This window comes from Centroberyx gerrardi, chromosome 8, assembly GCF_048128805.1.
Source record: "Centroberyx gerrardi isolate f3 chromosome 8, fCenGer3.hap1.cur.20231027, whole genome shotgun sequence".
Lineage (NCBI taxonomy): Eukaryota > Metazoa > Chordata > Actinopteri > Beryciformes > Berycidae > Centroberyx > Centroberyx gerrardi.
In genome coordinates, this window is record NC_136004.1 from 12,771,209 (window position 1) to 12,795,265 (window position 24,057).

The following is a 24,057-nucleotide window of genomic DNA, read 5'->3' on the forward strand; positions in this document are numbered from 1 at the left end:
CTGAGGGGCTGCAGCCCGACTGACTGCACGTCTGTCAAACGCGATAACAAGGTTGTTATTGACCGATGGAGGCAGATACGATCGATTTCTCCGGTCGCGCTCTGATCATTTTTAACCTGCCATCATGCACTGTCTGCAGCACTGACATAATGACTGACTAAACTCAATTCCTCAAATGAATCACGCTCTTTCCTCATAGATGCACGTTTCTCTCGTTTGATGTCACATTGCGGCGCGCAACGCATTTTGCACGTTTTCTACTGGAAATCTGGCGCCATCGTCTGGGACCAGACAGGCACTGGTTGGTCTATAGGCCCTCGAGCTTCTACACAATTAAAGCAAATATTTAGGCCTTAGACACACAGTATAGACAGCCACTTGGGGTTTCAAGAATTATTAGTAGTCACCACTTTGCTGAAAAATCACACCTGCATTGTCACATTTTGCGTTTTACTTTCTTGCGCTGCATCCTAATTTCGCCATACGCCTTGAGTAGAGCATACATTAAAATACAGCATTACAAGCAACGGCAATGGCCAGATATTGTGAGGAAACAACGTAGGTCGTTTTCTAATAGAAGACCTGCCATAATGAAAAACAAAAACACTTTAATGGAGCATAACCATACAGTTTTTATCAGGAGTACATCATCTCCAAATAAAAAGATGCACCATAACAGAGTGACAAAATAGTAAGTGCTGAGGTAAGAAAATCATAATTTTTTCCTAACAAATATCTTAGACAAACACTTGTTTGCCACCATGATCTACAAGACTGAGCAGCCTTTACAGAAAAGAATCAGTACTTTTTGATTTTTTTTTTGTCCCCCCGCCCCCCCCCCCCCCCCCCCCCCCCCCCATTTCAAATGAAATTAATACAGTATACTATATAGGCCTAGCAAGATGCTGCCTTGTACCTATAATCGACACACTCCCATCCCCTCTCAGAAACAAACACATGTCAAATTCAACATAAAACCAAAGAGTCCAATACAAAATCAGAAGGAGGGCGATGGAGTCGAGGCAGCGTTAGTATTCGTCTAGGTTATCTGCTTTGGGGATGGAAAGGCCTCTGTCCTTCAGGACCTGCATTTTCACTTTCTCCGTCTCCTGCTTGGCTTGCTGCTGCAATCGCTGCTCCTCCAGAATCTCCTCTATAGAGACCTGCTGCAAGACTGTGTCGCACGGCTTATCCACATCCTGCACAGACACACACACACACAGGAGTTCATGTTTCACACGCTTGTAACAAACTTACCCATTAATATACTCAGCTGCATCAAACTTTAGAATATCAAGCTGTTTCTTTGTTGTGATTGGTTTATTTAAAACTAACTAGTGTTATTTATTACACTGCAATGATGTAATCAGTCATGTATAAAACACAGGGCAGGGCTGCAGCGCACACACACACACACACTCTGCACTCTGCACTCTGCACTCTGCACTTGTTGCCAACCTGGTTTCAAACTACAAACCTTCCACTTATCAATACCATAGAAACTCTGGTTGAAAACAGGGCCATGTTGATAAATGTAACCTTTTCTGGATGTACACACATTTGTTTCAGAAGTATTACTCAAATGAGACATTGTGACAAAGCACTGTGTTAAAGGATTTACACTCAGATAAAAAAACAAAACAATCAAAATCCTATGAGTAACTTCCACATTGCCCCCCATTGCCCCTCCTTTGCACCAGAACCTTCTAAGCCATTATGTGAATATCTTGCTGTTTATGCAGACATAATAAATGTACATGCTAATTTCATTACTCAGACAGACCGTCTTGCCAGTATTGGCCAAATCTGATTATCCGGTATCTTACTAGACGTAGTAAATGGCACCAGCCTTACTCAATCCACAAACCTCTCCTCTCAGTAGCACCACAAGAAAAAGATGTTTGGTTGTTCCAGTGCACTGGATGTATGTTGATGTGTTTATTTTGTGTTAAAACTGCAATTATATGTCCATAACTTATTTTATGCGTCTCATTCTACTTAAATGCATTGCTGGACACTCAACATACATCCCCTGCAGCTGTCACCATACTGCTGCCTGACTGTACACAGTGAGTGAATGTCGGATGTGTATTTGCAGAGCGATGTGTGCAGTCTGTGTTCGTGTCTCACATTGTTTGCACTGCATGCGGGCCTGTGAGGTCCTGATGTCCTTGTAACATGTGTCCGCAAGCACTGGGATATTATGCAAGGTGTCAGAGTCTGTGCACCGATTCCAACAAGCAGGCCCTGTCACACTGCCAAGCATGACGACTCCCTCACAAAATGTGTGCCCCCGTGTTTTATATCCCTGCACCCCATCTCCCAATACCTGTTAACAGTCACCTTCCTACACAAAGTAGCTTCATACTATACATTCTGTGACAGTGCAGTTCAGCTCTGATGTGTAGCCACATCCACTTTATGAGTTTGCTATCATTTGCTAAAAAAAATGTTTTGTATCTTTGAAATTGTCTGTCATGACCCGTGCACGTAAAAGGTCAAGTAAAAAGCCATGCTAACAGCGGCCTTGGTGCCAGGGGTGAAGTGTCTTTCTTTAGGTTTCAATTACTTCGGTTACTGTCGCCCTTTTGTTATGTTTTTGTCAATTCTTGTGCGCAAATACTCATGCATGCAAATAGAAAAGACTGCTCATGTTTTCTTGTACTGCGAGGGGCTTTATACCGGAGGATGCAGCAATATATTTTCCAGGTTCAAAGCTGATGCGTAAACTTTCCTCAGTGCTTTTGGTCAGAAACTGCTATGAGCTTTTACCAATCTTATAAGAGGAAGAGACTCAATTTATTTTAGTTGATTTGCATATTCATTTAACTGCACTTCAAGTATGTCTCATCTTCCCATCTTCCATGTGCCAAATGATGGCTCAGGCTGCCTCCTTGCTTGCAAATCAAGTTACGCTAGAATGGACGACACTATGCACAGTCAACCTCTGCTGAAGAAAGAGGATGAGAGAAATTAGGGAGCAGCAGAAGCTGCTGTGCGCCCCCACCAACTGGTTTGTTCAATTCACTGGCGTAAAAAAAACAAAAACAAAACACTAATACTGCTTCTGAGAGTTGCTGACATGCTGTGACTGTCTTAGCTCAAGTGAAGAAACACAGTCATGGGCGTACACTTTTCCTACATTCAACCTATATCAATCCAAGGTACATACAGTAATATCCATTTAAATAATGTAGAATAAGTAATAATATCTTGTAATACATTATGCTGCCTTGGTCATTTGGTTGTGGGTGGGACCAGGAGTCTGGAGGAGATTTTGACTGAAGCTACATCATTATTAACTACTCACCATATAAAAAGTACCATTTGTTGGATCATGTGAGGACTTTAAGAAATGTACATTAAAAAAAGTATCAAGTACACCACGTATACAATGCCAACACACACACGCCATTAATTCCCACCAATAAATGAGGACTAGTCCCACTTACTATCTCTCCAAGCAGAACAACATTCTCTCCTCTCACAATGAATATTCCTCTGGGGATGTCACCAAATTTCTTTCCCACATGGATGCGCTCAACTGTCTGATGAAAAACTAAATTGGCTAGGAGAGAAGAGAAACTGGTTAGAGAAACAACGTAAAGATTCTGATTTGAAGAAAAAAAAAAGATTGTGGAGTAAAATTTCGGGCTTATTTAAACATTTAAAATTTAAGCATTTGAAGTAAGCCTATATGAAATTATCAGAAAACACTTTGGGATGTACTTTGCAGGCTATAGTGAGTGTACAGTCAAGTGGAAGATAATGTAATGAGGTATACCAAACTGATCAATGCTTCTGAGGTAACCGATCAGTGTTCTGCCATCCCGGAGCAGGACCAGGTGCTTCTCTGCAGGGTGCAAACAACACAAACCACGTTCAACAACAACAGAAAACTACAGCAATAGCCAATCCATCAGTATGCATCAGATACGGTGTTGCAACTTGTAACGACTGTTGAGGAAAACATGTCTTTGAAGGAGGGAAGTGAGCCTCTTCGCCAAACTCCTACTTACTGTCGATGTCGTCAATCAGGCTTGCTGTCCCTGGTACGTAGTTCATCTTGGGCTTGGTGAGTTTGTTTGCTTCGTATATCTATATTTTATAACGTCAAGCCATGAATGTTTCAAAATATGTTTCTTTCCAGAAGAGTACAGGAAGTGAATTTATACATGTTAGGGGAAAACTTCCTGTAGACCTTTAACCCTTTGAGCGCCGACTGCTATCTGGTGGAAATTTCAATTAATTAACTATTTAGAACCAGCGTTCTCCCGAGATAATTTATTTAATAAATATAACGTCGAAGGTTGTCACTTATCTGTAGATTGGATATATGCAGGTTATGATAAAAAAAAAGAAAGAACATAATTTCCATAGGGTTTCTCCTATTGGCTGAAGAGACAGATCTTCCAGTGACGCACATGAAAAAATCATGAAGGAGGTTCCACCAAAGATTGAATATTTATAGAAGATGAAGTGGTGGCTCGCTTAAAAAGAAAGTTTCGCCTTCCGGTCTGCAGAAGGGTGTTAATCCTCACGCATGCGCACTCCCCTCCTGCAATTTTGCGGCAGAACAGCCGTTCCGGTTTTGAGATGAGCGAGCGCCTATGTCGCTGGGGTCCAAAACGAGAGCCAAACGGGGAGGTTAGCATATTTGTTGTCAAGCTAGTTGGCAAAGTTGACAAAGTCATTGAATTGCTCCTTAATTTGGCACCCATTCAGTGTTCTTCTTCAAGACATCTTTGTAGAGTGGATGCTGTGGACAATACAGAATACACCTGTGATAAGATGTTCCTTGTCCATGTTGAAACGTCGTTCGGTTTGTGTATAACGGTTTCGGTTTGTGTATAACGTTGTCCAAATAAAGTGTGGATGACTTTTTTTTTTTTTTTCAGCAGAAAATACCTACATGTCATATCACAACTTTTCCGAAGGGGGTCCGGGTCCGCCGCCCTTCTCGTACTAGAAAATAGCGGCAGAGTGAGAGCTCTTTACCTCTACCTCCTATCGAGTTTACTCCCCGTTAAAGAGACAGGACACGATTGCGCGAAGTAGATGTCATTCAATCATTTCCTGATCCCAATCACCATCTCTACGTCTGTAGAATAACGGCAACATTCTTGTTTGGGAGCAGCAGCTTGGACCAATTTACTTGTCTGATAAGTAGCTTTGTTTAAGGTTTGTTTTTTGTTATGGCAAATGACAAGACTGCTGCCGGGGAACGCGCCTAGGTGATGCATCATCATCAAATGCAGTCAAATCCCAAATCTGGCTGGCCCTCGAATTACAACTCGGGAAATAATAACGTGAACTGGAATAACACCATGGTGAGTGGCTGAATCCACTCTAAGCGGAATTCTTGTGTTTGTTTGCTGCCTTTAAGTTTGTTTTATTTCGAAAAGATTGCCTGAGTGTGTTCAGCAAAACATTGTTGCCCAGCGCAGCAAGCTTTGCCCGTGCTAGCTAGACAGCTAACGTAACGTTGCCTGAGCTAGCTGGCATTATGTAATAGTTAACCAGCTAGCTTAACTGTTGTTAGAGTTTGTACTCAGTCACGTTTATCCTGACGTGACAACACTGCTAATGGTGCTATGTCAAAGTACACTTTGATTTCTGGAACAAAAACCAAATGTTCAACGCGGCCTATTTTCGCTTCCTAGGTAACATTTGCCAGCTTCATTCAATTGATATAGGGCAGCGCTGGTTCAACGTTACGACTGACCAGCAGAATTCATTCACTTATTTTCTGGGAAAGATTGTGATGTTGAGAGCATTGGCTTTGAAGTTTTGTGTTGTCTGAATGATTTTGTGTTATTAAGAAGGACAACTGGCTTACAGATGAACAAGTTGCCTGCACTTTGTATATATCTATATCTATATATATTGTGTATATATCATCAAGAGTGGTATGTAATAAAAAAAATAATTTGTGAACTCTCCCATATGATGTTATGTGCTCACAGGACGCTTCCCAGTATCCTGGCTACCCCTCAAACTACTGGTATCCCCAGTCTCATTCCACAGGACACTATGCAAGTACCTATCCCTCAGGGTCAGACGTGCAGCCACAGTACAATCCACAGGTACAGCCTTATGACACGCAGTAACTCGGCCCTCTAAATCCAAGGCTATATAAAGACATCCAATCCTTATCTTAAGTGCATTCACCCTTCCCTTACATTTGCTGACAGCTTCTGTGTTGAAAAAAAATCTGTCTCTCTCATTCAATGATACACACATGCACACACACAAGGACATTTCTAATCACTCATTCCACTCTCTTGTGCTTCCCATTAAGGCAATGCCTGGAGCATATCCCAACGGCCATGGTGTCTACAGCCCAGGGCAGGGTCAGTATTCAACAAGTAGTTTCCATCCGTCCAACCCTTTCTACTGCGCTGACCCTCAGAGACCGGCCCCAGGTCCTTATCCCAGCCAGGCTTGTCCAGCAGAGCAGACCACTGGTGGCTCTGCACAGCCGCACTCTCAACACCAACATCATCACTATCCCGGTCCACACTGTCAAGGGGTAAGTTCTTTCAAACACACGCTGTGGTCACACATAGGAAAGAGTGGTTGGTGGATTTATCGGTACAATTGGTTGTCTCTGGTTGTGCTGCACTATACTGAGTGATACTAGTGAAGAGTAATATAAATTGTGATAATTTATTTTTGTGATAATTAACATGCAAGTGTTTCCTTTACATTAATTTAGCTGTGGTACCCCTCCACCATCCATGTGCACACACACAACTAGAAAAATGTAATTTGTAATATTTACATAACAAACCAGGGTCTCAGAACCCAAATTACCCCCACCCCAACCCCGCAAAACTTACAATAAAATTCTACTTGAAACACTACATACTGTTCTCCTTTCTCTGCTCACAGGGACCTGGATATCCTCCTGGATCATATCCTCACTACAGTGAAGGTGGTCATGCAATGCCTCCAAACCCCCCGTACCCCACTGGCCAGTCTCTCCACCCCAGACCCCAGGCTGAGGCTTGGGCGCACTCTGGTGGGTATGCGCCCTCCCAGCAGCAATGGCAGCCAGGCCAGCAGCCTCCACAAAACCACTATGGAAATCCTGTCCGTCCCCAGCATCCTCCAGCATGGCCAGGGACTGGAACCGGCGCACCGCCACCCTACCAACCCAAGGTATGAATCTGCCACTGCCACTGAATTGTTCCAATTCTTTGTGTTAATGTGGATTAAGTAAATTAAATGTGAAAAAAAGCACATATAAGACTGTTGAAATAAAAACACATACTTTTGCACCCTCGTAAAATTATGTATTGCAAAAGTACAGAGCATGGCGTTGACAAGTTTATATAGGCTACGGTTACATAGGCTTGTTGTTTCAACGTGACTTTTCAATACCGATAACACCAGAATGCATCAAGTGACAAGTCTGGGTGCACAAAAAAATTTCACATTGCTATCAGATCTTGAAAACTAGATATGATAATAGTCAGGCTTGCATTATGATTGGAAATCTGCAAATTCTTGATGCAATCCAGCCACAATGGGTGTACAGGCAATGTGAAGTCATTGAGATGGAGATGAGGGGGAAAATGCACCAACTAAAATAAGTGGGAGACACAGGAGACTCATAACAGCCATTTTCAGGCCAAATGTGGACATACAGCAACGTGGCATCATACAATCAGATCTCAAAAATCACACACGATATGTTGGAAAAAGGTTTTGACCATTTTAGCTTGTGCTGACTGAGCAGCATCAAATGTATCGCATTTGTCACACTCTCAACATTTATAATCTTTTTTTTCTTTGTCAATCCAGGACCAACAGCACCAACGTGCCCCACAGGTGGGACCTAAACCCAGGCCAGCCCCATCCCCCAATCCCCCCAATGGAAAACCCGCAGATTTCAGTTCACCTCCCCAAATGTACAACAGAACAGGGAGAGGTGGGCTGACAGAGCCTAATCCTTCGCAGGGTGAGCCCCCACCCTCTGCTCCGGCCCCGGGCCAAGCTCCAGCTCAAGGCCTGTCCCAGGGCCTGGCCGGACCCCAGCCCCTGAGCGATAACCCCAGCCTAGCTAAGGTCCAGTATATCATGGCCAGAGTGCTACTGCTCCAGGAAGACGTGGATGAGTTTGTTGGCAAAAAAACAGACAAGAGTTACCGGTATCTGGAGGAACTGCTGACCAAGGAGCTGCTGGAGCTGGACTCTGTGGAGACCCAGGGACAGGAGAACGTCAGGCAGGCCCGGAAGGAGGCCGTACAGAGGATCCAGGCCATTCTGGACCAGCTAGAGAAGAAGGCCTTCTGAACCGGACTTATCCTTTGGTTCTGTGGGTCACCGAGTCTTGCTGTTTCCTTTTTCTTCTTCCAAATCTTCCACGGACACAATGAGGGTCTGGACTTGTTCCTTGGAGCCGCACTATCCTTAAGTTTTTTTCCACCACCATGATATAAAATGCCTCTAGTAAATGGAAGGACCCAAGAATACGTCAGAGCAATCAATGGAATCAGGACTTTGAAAGCATCATGCTGGTGTAAGACTATGAAAGTGATGTTGTGATAAGATCTGCAAACTGATAGTTGTACATATCAGATCCGACTTCAGCCTCAGCAAGTAACTGTGTTGGCTACATAACCTGACACCATGCTCAGCTTATCTTGTACGCCATGCTTATGCCAGCATAATACAGGACAGAGTCACTGGAAGATGATTTTAGTGCCACATTGCAACTCTTAGTGGTCTCTAACCTGTGATACAGATTCAGATTATCTTTGTGCTGTCCCTCAGGATCGTGGGTTGGATTTGTCTGATCCTACATCTAAGGTCAACTCATGCATTCCCTTAGCTGTGTCATTACACGCCACGACCCATTTGCACGGTCATGATAATGTTCATTATGTCACTTCCTATTCTTCAAACACTGTCCTCACCTACCTGTCAGTGTCAAGTACACAGTGTAGCCCGTAGTCGCTTAGTATTCCATGTCACTGCAGGAATAGGTGCAATGCTTTTCTTTTCAATTGTACTCCTAGTCCTGCATGTTCTGTAATAATATCATAGACAACCACTGTTAAACTGGATACAGTCTTGACACCTCAATGCCCATATTTGGGTCTAGATCGTAGCTGATTAGTGAAAACCCCCTGAAGATTGCTGTCCCCGTTACTCCATCTTGCGGAGGAAATTGCTTCCCAAGTGTAGACCTAGAATCAGACCTACATATGGATGCCATGTTTTTCACTGTAGGAATTAGTGTTATTACACATACACAAGGACAAGGTTCAGAATTACTTGAAAAGCTTTTAAATTATGTTCTTTTTTTCTCTCCCTTTTTGAGCACTCGACTGTATATTACTAGGCGGGTAAAACAGAGTTCAATCCATTGCTCTTACTGAAGGATAAAGGAAAGGATGTAATTTAAAGTTGTTACGGAACTTTTATACGTGAGGGCAGCTTGTCACGGTATTTGGGTTAGATATTAGTGGGAGTGGGACCTCTTTCCTCAAAGATTAATGCTGATATCTTTATTATATGAAATCTAGTTTGCACCAAAAACACTTCTCAGGCTTGTGTTGAGCAAGTCCTTTTTTTCCAATTAATGCTTGATATGTTGATTTAGAAAAAAAGAGTGCCATATTTTGGGGGAAGCTTTTATATCAATAAAAAAAAAAATAAGATCTCAAACTTTGCATGGAAGAAAAACATCTGTCATATTTGTTCATTTTCCTGTGCTGTTAATTTTCTGTGTTTAGATGGAACACCATTGTACAGTTAGTTCAGCATTAACTGACAAATATATATATATATTTGTAATATAAAATATATGTAAAAATTAATCTTGATTACAAGAACAGGATCTTGCCTGTAGATGTTTCAGATGTAATGCATGTTTCCAACACAAGATGGGAATCTTTGCCTGACTAATATCGAATTACCACAAGAGTGAGAAACGACTGAGAAATAATTAAATGTCAGGATATTTTTTAACCTGTGGTCAAATGAATTTTTTATGCTTTCTGACTATTTGATATGACCCTTAACTGCAAAGTCCTATGTGGTTAAAGAAAAACCAGAGGAATTGAACTAAGATTAAATGTTTGCTCTATATAATCAGAGGCTATAGTACTTAAATCTGACAGACAGATTGTTTCTGACACTTTCTGTTCTGAAAATCCAATAATGAGAAATTGCTTGTTTTGTTTGTCGAGTTGAGATGCCTGCATGTGGCTGCACACACTCCATCCCCTGCCAGCTAGCATTCAGATCTTTAAATAGACAGCTATTTTAATGCAAAAGCATAACACGGCCCCCCGAAGCCTTGTGGAACATGAGCTGGATTTGATTTGTGGGTCACATAACCTGACAACACTTAGGACACTTTGGGGTGAGCAAATCTGAGGCAAAGAAGCCTGAGACTAGAATACACCTGTTTGGTTCATTCTGTTCTGTTTGACGATGGTGGTTCGGGGACGACTTGCTTAGAGATAATTCTCTTGGAGCTTCCTTCTAAATATAGAGGGAGGCCTTATATAAAACCCTTTCCCAAACTTGTTTTGGCAAAAGGCGGCTACAAACAGCAGCAGCAACTTCTTGTTCACCTTTTCAATTGCTGGAATAGACTTTGCTTCTTTAGTTTGGAAAAGATAATCACCGTCACGTCAGAGGTCTGCTTGAACCCAGTGAAGAAAAAGCAATGTCATATAGATCCAAGCTTCCTGCGTCCTGGAATGATAAGCCGCCTCCTCGAAAAGTGGAAATTGACTTGAGTTCTCCTGGTTTGGCTGTGTTTGAACTGGAAAGACTACTGTTTACTGGCAAAGCCATCATCAGCCATGCTGATGAAGTGTGGCCAAGGCTTTACATTGGAGACCAGTAAGTAGCCAATTGACCATTCTTCTGGTGAAAACCCACAGGCTGGCTAACAAGAGTGAAGCATGTCATTTAAACTCTTCCCTGTTTTTTAAGTTAGGTTTCAAATATTGTACCTGTGTTGTGATAGGAGGATTGGAGTGAGGCATGTTATATTACGTTAGTCTAGTTTTGGACTAAGTCCACACTAAGTGAAAGAGGAACTGATCATAAATCAGGATGCAGGATGGGTAACTCTAGATCCCTAAAGTTGCATTCCACATAAGGAACTTGCATAAACAGAGTTTCCACTGAGGGTATTGATATGTTTCTTGTAAATCCTTAATGAGGCTAAGAGCATGTCTCAAGTCTCTGTAGTAAGTTTATTTCAAATTGTCAAATGTCTGAAATTGTCCAGCAAGCACTGGTCACTCTCTCATATACATTGCATGCAAATGTTTCATTTTAAAGCAGCTGCCACACTGTATTCTATCTAATAGTGGATACCATCAGTGAATTGGATTTTGTTTATCGCAGAAACAGTGCAGAGAACCGGGCTGATCTTTCCATCCATCGCATCACTCACATCCTGAATGCAGCTCACAGTAAACGGCAAGGAAAGCCAGATATATATGAGGCCTTGAACATCACCTACATGGGCATAGAGGCTCGTGACTCCTGTGACTTTGACATGAGCGTCAGCTTCCAGGCTGCAGCAGACTTCATACACAGAGCTCTCAGTGGAGGAGGTGAGAGGGGGAGAAAGAGAATGGTAACTCTGTAAAGATCAATTTGTTTTGGTGGCTAAGTTTTACACCATTTCACCTTTTTAGAAATGTATGTTAGAGGTGAAGCATTCAGAAGAAGCTCTCTATACCATGGTGATGAATTGTATGTTGTGAGAAAGTGCTGTAGCTCATATTTAGTCTTCTACTTATGTTGAATAGTTTTGCACTTTTCTAATCCGCCCTCTCTCTGTTTCTCAGGCAAAGTCCTGGTGCATTGCCATGTAGGAGTGAGCCGTTCTGCCACCCTGGTCCTGGCCTATCTGATGCTGAAGCAGAACCTGACCCTTGTAGAGGCCATTTGTGCTGTGAAAGACAACCGGGGTGTTATCCCTAATCGAGGTTTCCTTCGACAACTTATCAAACTGGATGGACAACTCTTCGGTGCCCATCATTAAACCTCCCTGATCAGGGCAGCAGACACTTCAAGGACAGGGGAACAGATTCTGGATGACCCATCAGGTCCATGACCATGTAAGCTTGACCATGAGACAAAGAGGAAAGGGAAAGAGTGTACTACTGCTACACCAGATATCTCAACTAAACTCTACAAAACAATGTTGAAAATTCTGAGATACCTTGATATATCTTCATTAGATTAGATCAGCATTGATACTATAATAGAGAGAGAGTTCAGAATAGGGCCATGGGAATACTGGATCAATGAGTTTATTGAACAGAAATACTGTATGTGGAAAACTTTTTTTTCCTTTTGTTCCTTTTTACTCTGCTGTCAATTAAAATGAAAGAGGAGATGACTTTCTATAAAGTTTCATGGTATTTTTCTATCCCTCTTTAAACATAGGGTTACATGTTGAGAAAACATTATGCATCACTGTAAATGATAACTTACTATTTCATATTATGTCCTTTTTATTTTCAGCACTATTGATCTTGATGAATTAAAAGCTTTCTAAGGTGCAATCTGTAAATGGTAAGAGGATAATCCAGCAGACTCTCTGGTGCAATGGTATTGTTTTATTGTGATTAGAAAGTTAATGTGATACAGTATGGACTAGAGTAGAGATGGGCAATTGTGCCACGGAGGGCCAAGAATCTGCAGGATTTTTTAACTGTTGCTGTGTTGTGTAACCCCTAGAATAGGCAATGGTCGCTTGACTTTTGCCTTTCCTATTTGGAATCTCAGCTGTGATGCCATGTGTAAAGCCCACAGGTAAAACAGTAATCATTACACAGAGCAATGTGAAGGCCAAAGCAAATGAGAGGCGGAGATACCAAATAAACATGTCAAAGTTCATTTGCTCTGATCAATTTAAAAAAGGGGACATCTCCCCCTCTTCAGCCTGTGGTTTGGTGTCTTTGGTTGAGGATACTTAAATTCCAGCAGGTTGTAGGTAAGTAATGTAATCAAGATTGAGAAGTCTTATGGTACTTATTTCAGATTATGTTTGACATCTTGTGTTTGAGATGCAATTTTGGATGCTGAATTGGAAAATGCTGAGTGTTTAAATTTTAAGAAGAAGAAAAAATTATGCAACAGTTCTTAAGATGTGTTGTCTAATTTTACTCATATAGTCTTCCTCTTGGAATTGCAATGAATGTGTTGTAGTGATTTCAAATACACATGGTCTCATATGAATTAGTAATTTACAACAACAAATTCATTGTAACTTCTGGAAAATGACTGCATGACTAAAGGACAATGATTGCTATAGCAAATATTGTGTAACCTAGTGAGCAATGGTGCACTTTTGAACTTTTGTCTTAGTTCACCATGATGCGTACAGCCTTGGGGATCTGGATCTTATCAGCAGTGGTCTGCTTGGGGAGAAGCGATCACCATGCACATCATGCCCATTCACATGTCAAAGGTCATGAGCACCACCACACTGAACCTGACAACAGTGCCAGAAGCGTCTCACTGGTGACTTCAGCCAACAAAGATTTTGCTTACTGCCTGTACGAGAAATTAGCAGCTCAGGCGGACTCACAGGGCAAGAACATCTTCTTCTCACCAATAAGTGTGACCATTGCCCTGGCTGCCTTGTCTGTGGGGGCCCGGGAGGCGACCCACCAGCAGCTTTTTGATGGTCTGGGCTTCAACAGCTCTCTACTGACGCAGACAGACGTAGATCAGGCCTTTCATACGCTCCTGTCCAGGCCCAACACAACGTCTCAAGAAGACATGAGTGCAGGAACTGCTGTGTTCGTGCATGACACCTTCAAGCCACGGCCTGAGTTCCTGGAGGTCTTGAAGCAGTCATACCTTGCAGATGGGTTCACTGTCAACTTCACCAAAACCGCAGAGAGTGCTGATATCATCAATAGGTATGTGGGGGAGAAGACCAGTGGGAAGATTGACAAGCTGGTCGAAAACCTGGATCCTAGCACAATCATGTATCTCATCAGCTACATATACTACAAAGGTAAGAGGTTGTATGAGATGAGATGGACTATCTATCTCTCTATCTCTCATTTTCAGGGCCTTCTTTCAAATCGGATACACTCTCATTAGAAGTTTATCATATTAACCATTAGTTGTGTGTATTTTCCACTCATTTCTGTCGAAAAGGAAAGTGGGAGACTCCATTCGACCCCAAGGACACCAGGCAGGAGGACTTCCATGTTGATGAGCAGAACAAGGTTCAAACTCGCACTGCCTATTCAGAATTGCTATGTTACAATAGTAATGCTAGCAATCACCCCCCTACACCTCTAGTCACCTTAGATAGAGCGCATCACGTTTGACTTATCTGTGATTTCATTGTGCATCCTTGATACTGTTTCTCTTTTTCCTGGAAGGCACGTAATGCTCAAATTGTCATCTTCCAGGTTCCAGTCCAGATGATGAATCTGGAGGAGAAATTTAGTTTCTACTACGACCAGGAGATTTCCACGTCAGTCCTCCGCCTACCCTTCAACAACTCCAACTCCATGCTGCTGTTGCTGCCTGACAAGGATTTGGCTGGGTTGGAGGACGCCATCTGCCAGAGCCACGTCACCAAATGGCTGAAGTTGATGAAGCCCCGGTTGGAAGAACCTAGTATCTAGTATCTACTGACAAGTGAAAATCAAGCTTTTGTGCTGGGTTTCCAAGATTGAAGGATAAGTTTGGCAAATTTGGACCTATATGTAGCTTGTCTCTTACATACCTGTAGTATTTGAACCCACTGAAAATATTGGCTCTTGAGTCAGCTGTCAGTTGAAATGGCAAGCTCCCGTTGCTAGCCTCTTGCTGCTAACAATGAGTCCAAAAAACAAAAAGACAACAAAAACACACAAATCACAACAATAACAAATATAGCCCAACTGGCAATTGTGGGTTTCAAGCCCTTGTGGCCATGTTGTGGCATTTGTAACGCCCCCCTAATGGCCAAGATAAAAGGCCTTGTTCCATGTACTTAGGGCCCTTTAGTGAATGTGTCATGCAAATTTCACGTTCATTGGACAATCTATATTCAAGTTCTGAACCATTTGGTGATAGGCCACACCCCTTTTTAAGTTCATCGGCTAATGACTTGATGATTTTTGTAGTTTTTAGATATCAAAAATCTGGCAACATATTTTAAAGAGCTTGGTCCATAGACTAGTCCTGCCAAGTTTGGTGGCAATCGGACAAACAGTGTAGGAGGAATTATTCAAAAGTGTTTTTCCAAATATTCAGAATAGTGGAAAATCGAATTAGGTGGAAGTGGGTCCTATTGGCAAAGTTGTAGATGAATATTGGTTCTAGCAAGTTTTGTGTCAATCAGACATATGGTGTGGGAGTTATGGTCTGTTTTGCAAAATGTTTAATTGAAGCGCCATCATCTGGTCAACTGTGTGGGCAACATCTTGCCACCCTAATCAATCATTGTGCCAAATTTCATGTCTCTATCATATACCAATTCACAGGAAATTGTGCAAATGTGGGAGAAAGAAAATAATAAAACAGACTTGAAACCATAAATATACAATACTGACAGTGCAATCCAGCACTATTGGTCTCGACAGAACGAAATCTAAAGCAGGTTGGGTTTGAAACTCCTGGTCCGACACGCAATGCAATCCACCCTCCTTGTCACCTGTCTGTTGTAGAGGACAGACAACTCTGCTGGACACCCAGTGTTGTCCTCAACAATCAACCCAGTATACAGTATGTTGTGGTTGATGTGAACAATACTCAGTGACTGCTTAAGCTTTAGGCTGAAACACAGCAAAAAAGTAGAAATCTTTCAATTGAAGTCATAGATTAATAATTTCCAGAATGACAGATCCTGTGCTGCAGTCAATCACTATTTATGAGTTTGCATATTTGCCCATTCCTTTTTTAGGAAATACGATTTGTTTGTTCCAAAGTTCTCCATCAAGACCTCCTACTCCCTGAAGGATGTGTTGAGTGGAATGGGAATGACGGACATGTTTGGTGATGCAGCAGATTTCAGTGGTATTTCAGAGGGGCAGCAACTGGCTGTCTCAGAGGTAAGGATAGAGAGCCAAAGGGTCAGATTATATCTGAATACCAATTAATGGTAAATATGTTATCGCACACATCTTTCCTTCTTTCCATTCCATCCATCCTTCATCTCACTCTGCTGTCTGTCCTTCTGCAGGTTGTGCACCAAGCCAGTTTGGATGTGGATGAGGCTGGAGCCACCGCTGCAGCTGCTACAGGGGTTGGCATCATGCTCACGTCTAGCACCATGGTCTTGCGGTTCGACCGTCCATTTATGGTCCTTATCATCGAACCCACCACAGAGAGCATCCTCTTCATGGGCAAGATTGTCAACCCAAATATCTGATGAAGAAAACACCTTGTACTCACTCAAACTCAAGCTGTTACATCAGATATTAAATCTTCACAAAACTGTTGTTCTGTGGTTCCTTGATTTAAGTGCAAACCAAAAAATGTTTTATTGTTTGTGTGGGCGTGCATGTGTGTGTGTGTTTGACTTACCTCTTATTTTTTTGGGTAAGATTAAGGTAAGATAAAGTTACTAAAGAATAAAGAATGGATAAAGTAAGGTTAAAATCATAATCAAAAACAATGAACAACTATTGATGCTTTTCCGATGCTTTTCCCATGTTTCTGTTTGGTGGACGCTTGCTGTGATTAGGATACTGACATTAACACGATTCCTGTTGTCTGTGGATTTTTGGAACATATCGAAGGTAAGGAGCAGGCCCGTGCACAGACTTCTAAGAGGGCAGGTGCTCAAATGGGGAAAAAGGGCACCCACCACCAAAAACGACTAACATTGAGTACAGCAAATGACATAAGTCAACTGGTAGGAATAATTACCTACTCTTTAAGTGAGACTCAGATATATACTCCAATCTTAAAAACTGAGTAGGTCTAGTGCAGCTCAATGCAAACGATTCAATAGTAAAATACTACTGTGCATTTTAAGAACATATTGTGTTCATTTTAAAGCTCATATCTTCTGATACAGTATGCTGTAAATATATGTTAAGCAATTTTTATCATGGTAGGCCTAAGTGAAAGATGACATGAAAAGCTTAAAACTGAAATGCAAGTTTATTTAATTATTTATGGTGATTTTTATACGAACAGAAATATCACAAAGTAAAAATCTCCTTTGTTCTGGGTCAAGGCAGACAGAGAGTGGGTCTTTCTCCAGGGCCAGGCAGCAGGCACCAACTGTAAGCCATCTTTTGACTTTTCAGGCTGTTAACTCGGTGTGTGTGTGTGTGTGTGCGCGCAGATGGTGGTCACTAGGGCTGGGTACTGAAGGTTGATACTTGTTTGGCACTAAAAATTCAATCAGATCGTTACTACCGAGTACCGAAACACGTTGAGGTAAACGGTGCCAACTTTCAATAATACCAATCTCTAACCACAGGATTTGGTGCAGGTTGCTGACTGTTTTTGTTTTTGGCAATTTAGCTAATGCTACCTAAAACAGAGCTTGCACCTATTATGTAGACCCAGCTAATTTTTCTATCTTCATTGCCTAGCTGAGCATGCAGAGTCTTTTTACAGTCTATGAAGCCTGTTGAGGTGGGTTGCAGAGGATTTGTACGCAGATCACCGTTAGCACTTCTTGGTGAATTGGGCATCCGTGGGCAGAATATTGAGGTAGCCTACTATGGTGTTAATCGTTTGACTTGGATAAACATTGAGGGTGGCTGGACAGCTGAGCGGGCCCTGGCATTTATTAAGAAGCTGCCAGACAAGCCAGCAGGACCAGTCAGACTTAGCTTTGCCTAAGCAGATACAATGTGGATATGCAGACTGCTGAGTTGGTCGGTATCTCCTCTCTGCTTGGGCAATGTAGGTTGTAACTTTCATAGTGTGTGACTTAGTAGGGTTTAGATGTAGCATGTTGTTCTGAATAGAAAGGGATATTGATGGTAGTGTGTAGTGTAATGTAGTGTTGATAACAAGGTACAGGTGACAGCAGCAGCAGTGTAGTGGACTTGGGTCTGCTGAGTCTGGGAAAAGAGGGGGGTGTTTCTGGGAGGCTGGAATACACTGTTGAGCTTTCTTGAGGTGTCGTGGGCCTAATTCAACGAAACATCGGTGAAGGAGGGTGCCCACTTGATAACCCCAATGATTTGCCTACACTCACTCACCCTGAAGCTAGAGTAGGTAGCTGGTGAATGTTGCTGCCTGTCTTATGGTGCTGTAGATTTATGACGGTGTAGCCTGATGTTTTCTATGGTACTCACTGGTATGGTAGTATATCATTCTGTTAAACTCTGAATTGGGCCTCCTTAGGAATGCTCACCTTGGATTATGGCACAAGGGATATTAACATCATATCCTGTGTATTGATAAATGAGTCAGCCCCACAGGTCTGACATATGGCTAATTACAAAATCTGTCTCTGTGTGAAAATTACTGCTTATAGTTACTTTTACTGGCCTGTGACGTTCATACAGGCTGCTGGAGACAGTTCAGCACCTCAGCCAGCGACTGCCACACAAGGCGGAGAAAGGGACAGGGCCTGATAATGACATACACCTGTGGGCCCTGGGACACAGCTCTGGCCCATCTGCAATTGTCCTGGCAGCCTCCAAAAGAAGCAGGGAAGGCAGTCCAAGGTGAGCGACTTCAAAGCCAGCAATGCTCCAACTCTCACCCTTGTGCTGTATCTCCAGACTCAAACCCAAATGGTGCCTAAGGCCACAAAGACGACATGCCACACTCTACATGCACTAAAGGATCACTTCTCTGAGGGATACAAGCTGCTCCAAGTCAATAAGCCTGTTCTCTCCCTCCAGTAGACTGTCAGTGCTCTCTGTCAAGTACAGCCACAGCACAGATCAGCATCAGGATGGAAGAGGCAACACTATGCTATGACGATACAATGCAATGCATCCCTTCCCTTCCCTTTCAGTGGTCGGGCTGTCTTTGCTGACCGCTTGACCACTTCTGGACTGTTTCCAGAAGCACCACCTTCACCTTGCTGCAGCTCCATCTGAAGTGGTGGGACAACGATGTACCACCGTGGCCTGGTGGGTCAGGTGGTGATGGTGGCTGACCCACAGATTCCCAATGCCTTGTAGTTCCTTGGAGTTAAGGGGTTGATGGCAGGGTGTGGTCAGTCAGTGTTAGGGCTGGAAATAAACTGTATAGTAATAAGACATCTTAGGTCCTGCTCTCCTCCAGCATCACCAAGGCTATGTGGCAACATGAGCAGCACATGAATGGTTGGTTGGTGCTACTGCACCAGGTGATTTCACTGATTAGCTTACCTTCAACCAGAGAGGGGGAAGTAATCAGTGAAATCGCCTGGTGGAATGTTAGGTTGGAATGAAAACCTGCAGACTCCCTGCCCTCTACGGCACATGATTGTCCACCTTTGGAGACTAGAGACAGACTAGAGACAGTCATGCCCGTATTAAGACTTCATGGTGCCCCTGGGCACCAGCAACTCAAGTGCCCACCCACACCCACCCGCCGCAACTGCAGGCACCATGGGCAGTCACTGAGACACATTGTAGGACAAGAAGTTAACGTGAGTGATTTTTTGGTCACTGTTCTCCCAAACTTATGTAGGCCTACTGTATTATTGCAAATAAATTTATTTTATTTTTTTAATTATGAAAAAAAAACAAAAAAAAAAACAAACATCGGTTGCTTGGTGCCCCGGGAGTCTATGGGCACTCGCCCAGTTGCCCATATGGTTAATCCGGCCATGGAGACAGCTATCATCACAAGCAAAGGTTTTAACTGCTGCTGAGTTGTGTAACCCTTAGAGCAGGCAATGGCTGCTGCTTGGCTTTTGCATTTCCCATTTGCAATCTCAGCTGTGATACCATGTGGAAAGCCTGTAGACAGTAAAGTAAGACAGTAATCATTACACAAAGCAAATATGAAGGCCAGAGCAAATAAGAGGCGGAGATACCAAATACACATGTCAAAGTTCAGTTGCCCTCATCAGTCTTAAAAAGGAGACATCTCCCCCTCTTCAGCCTGTGGTTTGGTGTCTTTGGTTGAGGAGACGTAAGCTCTAACTGGGTCAAAGTAAGTAATTTTATTAAGATTGAGAAGTCTTAGCAGTATTTATTTCAGCCTTGTAATGCATGTTTAGTAATGCTTTGCTAAACGTCATAGACATATTATGTTTGATATCTTGAATTTGAGATGTAAGTTTAGAGGCTGAATTGGAAAATCATCGCCATCTGCCAAGTGTTTAAATTGTAAAAAGGAAAAAAGTTAAGTAACTGAATTCTTAAGATGTGTCCTCTTGGAGTTGCAATGAATGTTGTGATTTCAAATACACATGATCTCATATTAATTAGAAATTTACAACAACAAATTCATTGTAACATCTGAAAAGTGACTGCATGTATAAAGGACAATGTTTGCTATAGCAAAATGAGCAATGGTGCACTTTTGAACTTTTGTCTTAGTTCACCATGATGCGTACAGCCTTGGGGATCTGGATCTTATCAGCAGTGGTCTGCTTGGGGAGAAGCGATCACCATGCACATCATGCCCATTCACATGTCAAAGGTCATGAGCACCACCACACTGAACCTGACAACAGTGCCAGAAGCGTCTCACTGGTGACTTCAGCCAACAAAGATTTTGCTTACTGCCTGTACGAGAAATTAGCAGCTCAGGCGGACTCACAGGGCAAGAACATCTTCTTCTCACCAATAAGTGTGACCATTGCCCTGGCTGCCTTGTCTGTGGGGGCCCGGGAGGCGACCCACCAGCAGCTTTTTGATGGTCTGGGCTTCAACAGCTCTCTACTGACGCAGACAGACGTAGATCAGGCCTTTCATACGCTCCTGTCCAGGCCCAACACAACGTCTCAAGAAGACATGAGTGCAGGAACTGCTGTGTTCGTGCATGACACCTTCAAGCCACGGCCTGAGTTCCTGGAGGTCTTGAAGCAGTCATACCTTGCAGATGGGTTCACTGTCAACTTCACCAAAACCGCAGAGAGTGCTGATATCATCAATAGGTACGTGGGGGAGAAGACCAGTGGGAAGATTGACAAGCTGGTCGAAAACCTGGATCCTAGCACAATCATGTATCTCATCAGCTACATATACTACAAAGGTAAGAGGTTGTATGAGATGAGATGGACTATCTATCTCTATCTCTATCTCTCTATCATTCTCAGGTTCTTCCTTCAAATAAGATGCACTCTCATTAGAAATGTATTATATCAACCATCATTTCTGTCAAATAGGAAAGTGGGAGACTCCATTCGACCCCAAGGACACCAGGCAGGAGGACTTCCATGTTGATGAGCAGAACAAGGTTCAAGCTCGCACTGCCTATTCAGAATTGCTATGTTACAATAGTAATGCTAGCAATCACCCCCCTACACCTCTAGTCACCTTAGATAGAGCGCATCACGTTTGACTTATCTGTGATTTCATTGTGCATCCTTGATACTGTTTCTCTTTTTCCTGGAAGCCACGTAATGCTCAAATTGTCATCTTCCAGGTTCCAGTCCAGATGATGAATCTGGAGGAGAAATTTAGTTTCTACTACGACCAGGAGATTTCCACGTCAGTCCTCCGCCTACCCTTCAACAACTCCAACTCCATGCTGCTGTTGCTGCCTGACAAGGATTTGGCAGGGTTGGAGGACGCCATCTGCCAGAACCACGTCACCAAATGGCTGAAGTGGATGAAACCCAGGTTGGAAGAACCTAGTATCTAGTATCTACTGACAAGTGAAAATCAAGCTTTTGTGCTAGAGAACACTATATTAACAGTATTGTCCTCTACCATCAATCCGATGTACATTATGTTGTGGTTGGTGTCTTAGGAACAATACTCAGTGAGTGTTTAGGTGAAACATTTTTTTGGCATTTGTTTTTTCTATTGAAGAGATAGATTAATCATTTCCAGAATTACCAGTCCTACAACTGCAGTATAGAATCTGTCAATTGCTGTTTGCATATTTCTCCATTTCTTTTTTTAGGAAAAACAAGGTATTTCTTCCCAAGTTCTCCATCAAGACCTCTTACTCCCTGAAGGATGTGTTGAGTGGAATGGGAATGACGGACATGTTTGGTGCTGCAGCAGATTTCAGTGGTATTTCAGAGGGGCAGCAACTGGCTGTCTCAGAGGTAAGGATAGAGAGCCAAAGGGTCAGATTATATCTGAATACCAATTAATGGTAAATATGTTATCGCAAACATCTTTCCTTCTTTCCATTCCATCCATCCTTCATCTCACTCTGCTGTCTGTCCTTCTGCAGGTTGTGCACCAAGCCAGTTTGGATGTGGATGAGGCTGGAGCCACCGCTGCAGCTGCTACAGGGGTTGGCTTCATGCCTCTGTCCTTCCACCGAGTCCCTGTCTTGCGGTTCGACCGTCCATTTATGGTCCTTATCATCGAACCCACCACAGAGAGCATCCTCTTCATGGGCAAGATTGTCAACCCAAATATCTGATGAAGAAAACATCTTGTACTCACTCAAACTCAAGCTGTTACATCAGATATTAAATCCTCACAAAATTATTGTTCTGTGTTTCCTTGATTTAAGTGCAAACCAAAACTTTTTTCTTTGTTTTGCCTATTTATTTTTTTGAAGGTAACATAAAGCAAGGTTGAAATATTAGTACAGGGATAAGATACTAGTAGCTGTTTAGCAAATGTAGGTTATCAGAGTTGTAATCCTCCCATAGAATCCTCCATAACCATACTCCGTGGGGGAGGGGGTATATTGCTCTCATCAGCTGTGGCACAACCTTTTTGTAAACAAACCCTATTTTTCTGCCATATTTTGCAAAATGGGAGGGACCTCTATAACCTCATGGCATGCTTGTTGCACATGGGACTCATAACAGAATGCCCAGGTTGCTTACAAATTTAAAATAAAAACATAAATAGCCTAAGTATAATGTTGGTGTTGACATATGAATCAACAATCATCTCTGTATGTCAAAAGGCTACTGATATGAATACAGAATGATACAGCCATGAATCAACATTAATGTTTTTGACTGGCCACTGTCTGGGTGGTAATTAGTTATTAGTGTTGTTTTAAAGCAAAGAAACCCAATATATTATAACAAACCTAATTTTAATGTTTTAAGGATTTGTTGGGGGTGTCCCACATTACAAATAGCCTGCTTTCCAATATTATGGAACGTGTTATACAGGATAAAAACATTTATTAAATTCCTTGTCAAACCCACAAACCTTACATCTAGCCAAAAACACCCCCTACAGAATTGTATTGAATTGTAGAATTCACCAAAGAAAAAAAAATCGGAGATGGTTTCTCGTAATTATGACTTCTGTATCTCATAATTATGACTTAGTATCTCATAATTACGAGATAAAGATCTCATAATTACGAGATAAAGATGTTGTAATTATGAGATAATTTATATCGTAATTACGAGAAAAGAATACTTCCGGTTTGGGCGTTTAGCCTTCAAAATAAAAGCGCAAGATTTTAAACTTGTAGAAATACTGTTTTAAACCAATTACCTTGGATTTAATCGTCAAATTCAATACGTGAGCACCCATTTTAATGTTTGATGTCATAATAATAATGAACAATGCCATAATATCTGCCATTTGTAACTGTAAACGCTGCATATATTACACTTGCAGTATGGCTGACTTTGAGAGCCTGCCATGACTTTTTTTTTTTTTTTTAAAGCACTTGGACCTAAATGTTACTGTGTAGTGAAAGTTCAGTTCTGCAGGAGTGTTTTGACATAGAACTTGTGCTGTTACAATGAAAGGTAAATTATACAGTGTCCAATTTAGTCAGAAAATGTCAGAATAATATATAGTTAAGAATGGCACGTTATGGCATTGTTATTCATTATTATTATGACATCAAACATTAATATGGGTGCTCACTTATTGAATTTGACGAGTAAATCCAAGGTTTAAAACAGTATTTCTACGTTTAAAATCTTGCGCTTTTATTTTGAAGGCTAACCGCCCAAACCGGAAGTATTGTTTTCTCGTAATTACCAGAGCCATATAGAGAGAGGGTTAACCCTCTCTCTATATGGCTCTGGTAATTACG

At 42.2% G+C, this 24,057-nt stretch overlaps 5 protein-coding genes across 6 annotated transcripts; 4 read left to right on the forward strand and 1 right to left on the reverse strand.

Moving 5' to 3' along the window:
- Positions 1-845: 845 nt before the first annotated feature.
- On the reverse strand, positions 846-4,329 carry lsm1 (LSM1, U6 small nuclear RNA associated). The gene is made up of 4 exons (XM_071924428.2): positions 4,020-4,329; positions 3,785-3,853; positions 3,453-3,568; positions 846-1,199 (listed from the first exon to the last, which is right to left on the reverse strand). The coding sequence occupies exons 1-4, from the start codon at positions 4,063-4,065 to the stop codon at positions 1,029-1,031; spliced, it is 402 nt and encodes a 133-aa protein (XP_071780529.1). The 5' UTR covers positions 4,066-4,329; the 3' UTR covers positions 846-1,028.
- Positions 4,330-4,977: 648 nt separating this feature from the next.
- On the forward strand, positions 4,978-9,981 carry bag4 (BCL2 associated athanogene 4). Of its 2 annotated transcripts, XM_071924202.2 has the most exons (5): positions 4,979-5,330; positions 5,967-6,086; positions 6,302-6,532; positions 6,895-7,164; positions 7,810-9,981. In XM_071924202.2, exons 1-5 carry the CDS (start codon positions 5,238-5,240, stop codon positions 8,299-8,301), a joined length of 1,206 nt encoding a protein of 401 aa, XP_071780303.1. In that variant the 5' UTR covers positions 4,979-5,237; the 3' UTR covers positions 8,302-9,981. The 2 variants fall into 2 exon arrangements, with proteins under 2 accessions (XP_071780312.1, XP_071780303.1); XM_071924211.2 differs by lacking the exon at positions 5,967-6,086 and having other exon boundaries at positions 4,978-5,330.
- Positions 9,982-10,629: 648 nt separating this feature from the next.
- LOC139931237 (dual specificity protein phosphatase 26-like) lies at positions 10,630-12,195 on the forward strand. Its single transcript, XM_071924688.2, has 3 exons — positions 10,630-10,866; positions 11,380-11,591; positions 11,829-12,195. Exons 1-3 carry the CDS (start codon positions 10,688-10,690, stop codon positions 12,023-12,025), a joined length of 588 nt encoding a protein of 195 aa, XP_071780789.2. The 5' UTR covers positions 10,630-10,687; the 3' UTR covers positions 12,026-12,195.
- A 1,167-nt stretch (positions 12,196-13,362) lies between these two features.
- Positions 13,363-16,369, forward strand: LOC139931099 (serpin A3-5-like). The gene is made up of 5 exons (XM_071924506.2): positions 13,363-14,014; positions 14,161-14,231; positions 14,421-14,617; positions 15,902-16,049; positions 16,181-16,369. The coding sequence occupies exons 1-5, from the start codon at positions 13,363-13,365 to the stop codon at positions 16,367-16,369; spliced, it is 1,257 nt and encodes a 418-aa protein (XP_071780607.1).
- Positions 16,370-20,456: 4,087 nt separating this feature from the next.
- Positions 20,457-22,458, forward strand: LOC139931132 (hibernation-specific plasma protein HP-55-like). Its single transcript, XM_078285319.1, has 5 exons — positions 20,457-21,108; positions 21,242-21,312; positions 21,502-21,698; positions 21,985-22,132; positions 22,264-22,458. The coding sequence occupies exons 1-5, from the start codon at positions 20,457-20,459 to the stop codon at positions 22,456-22,458; spliced, it is 1,263 nt and encodes a 420-aa protein (XP_078141445.1).
- Positions 22,459-24,057: the final 1,599 nt, after the last annotated feature.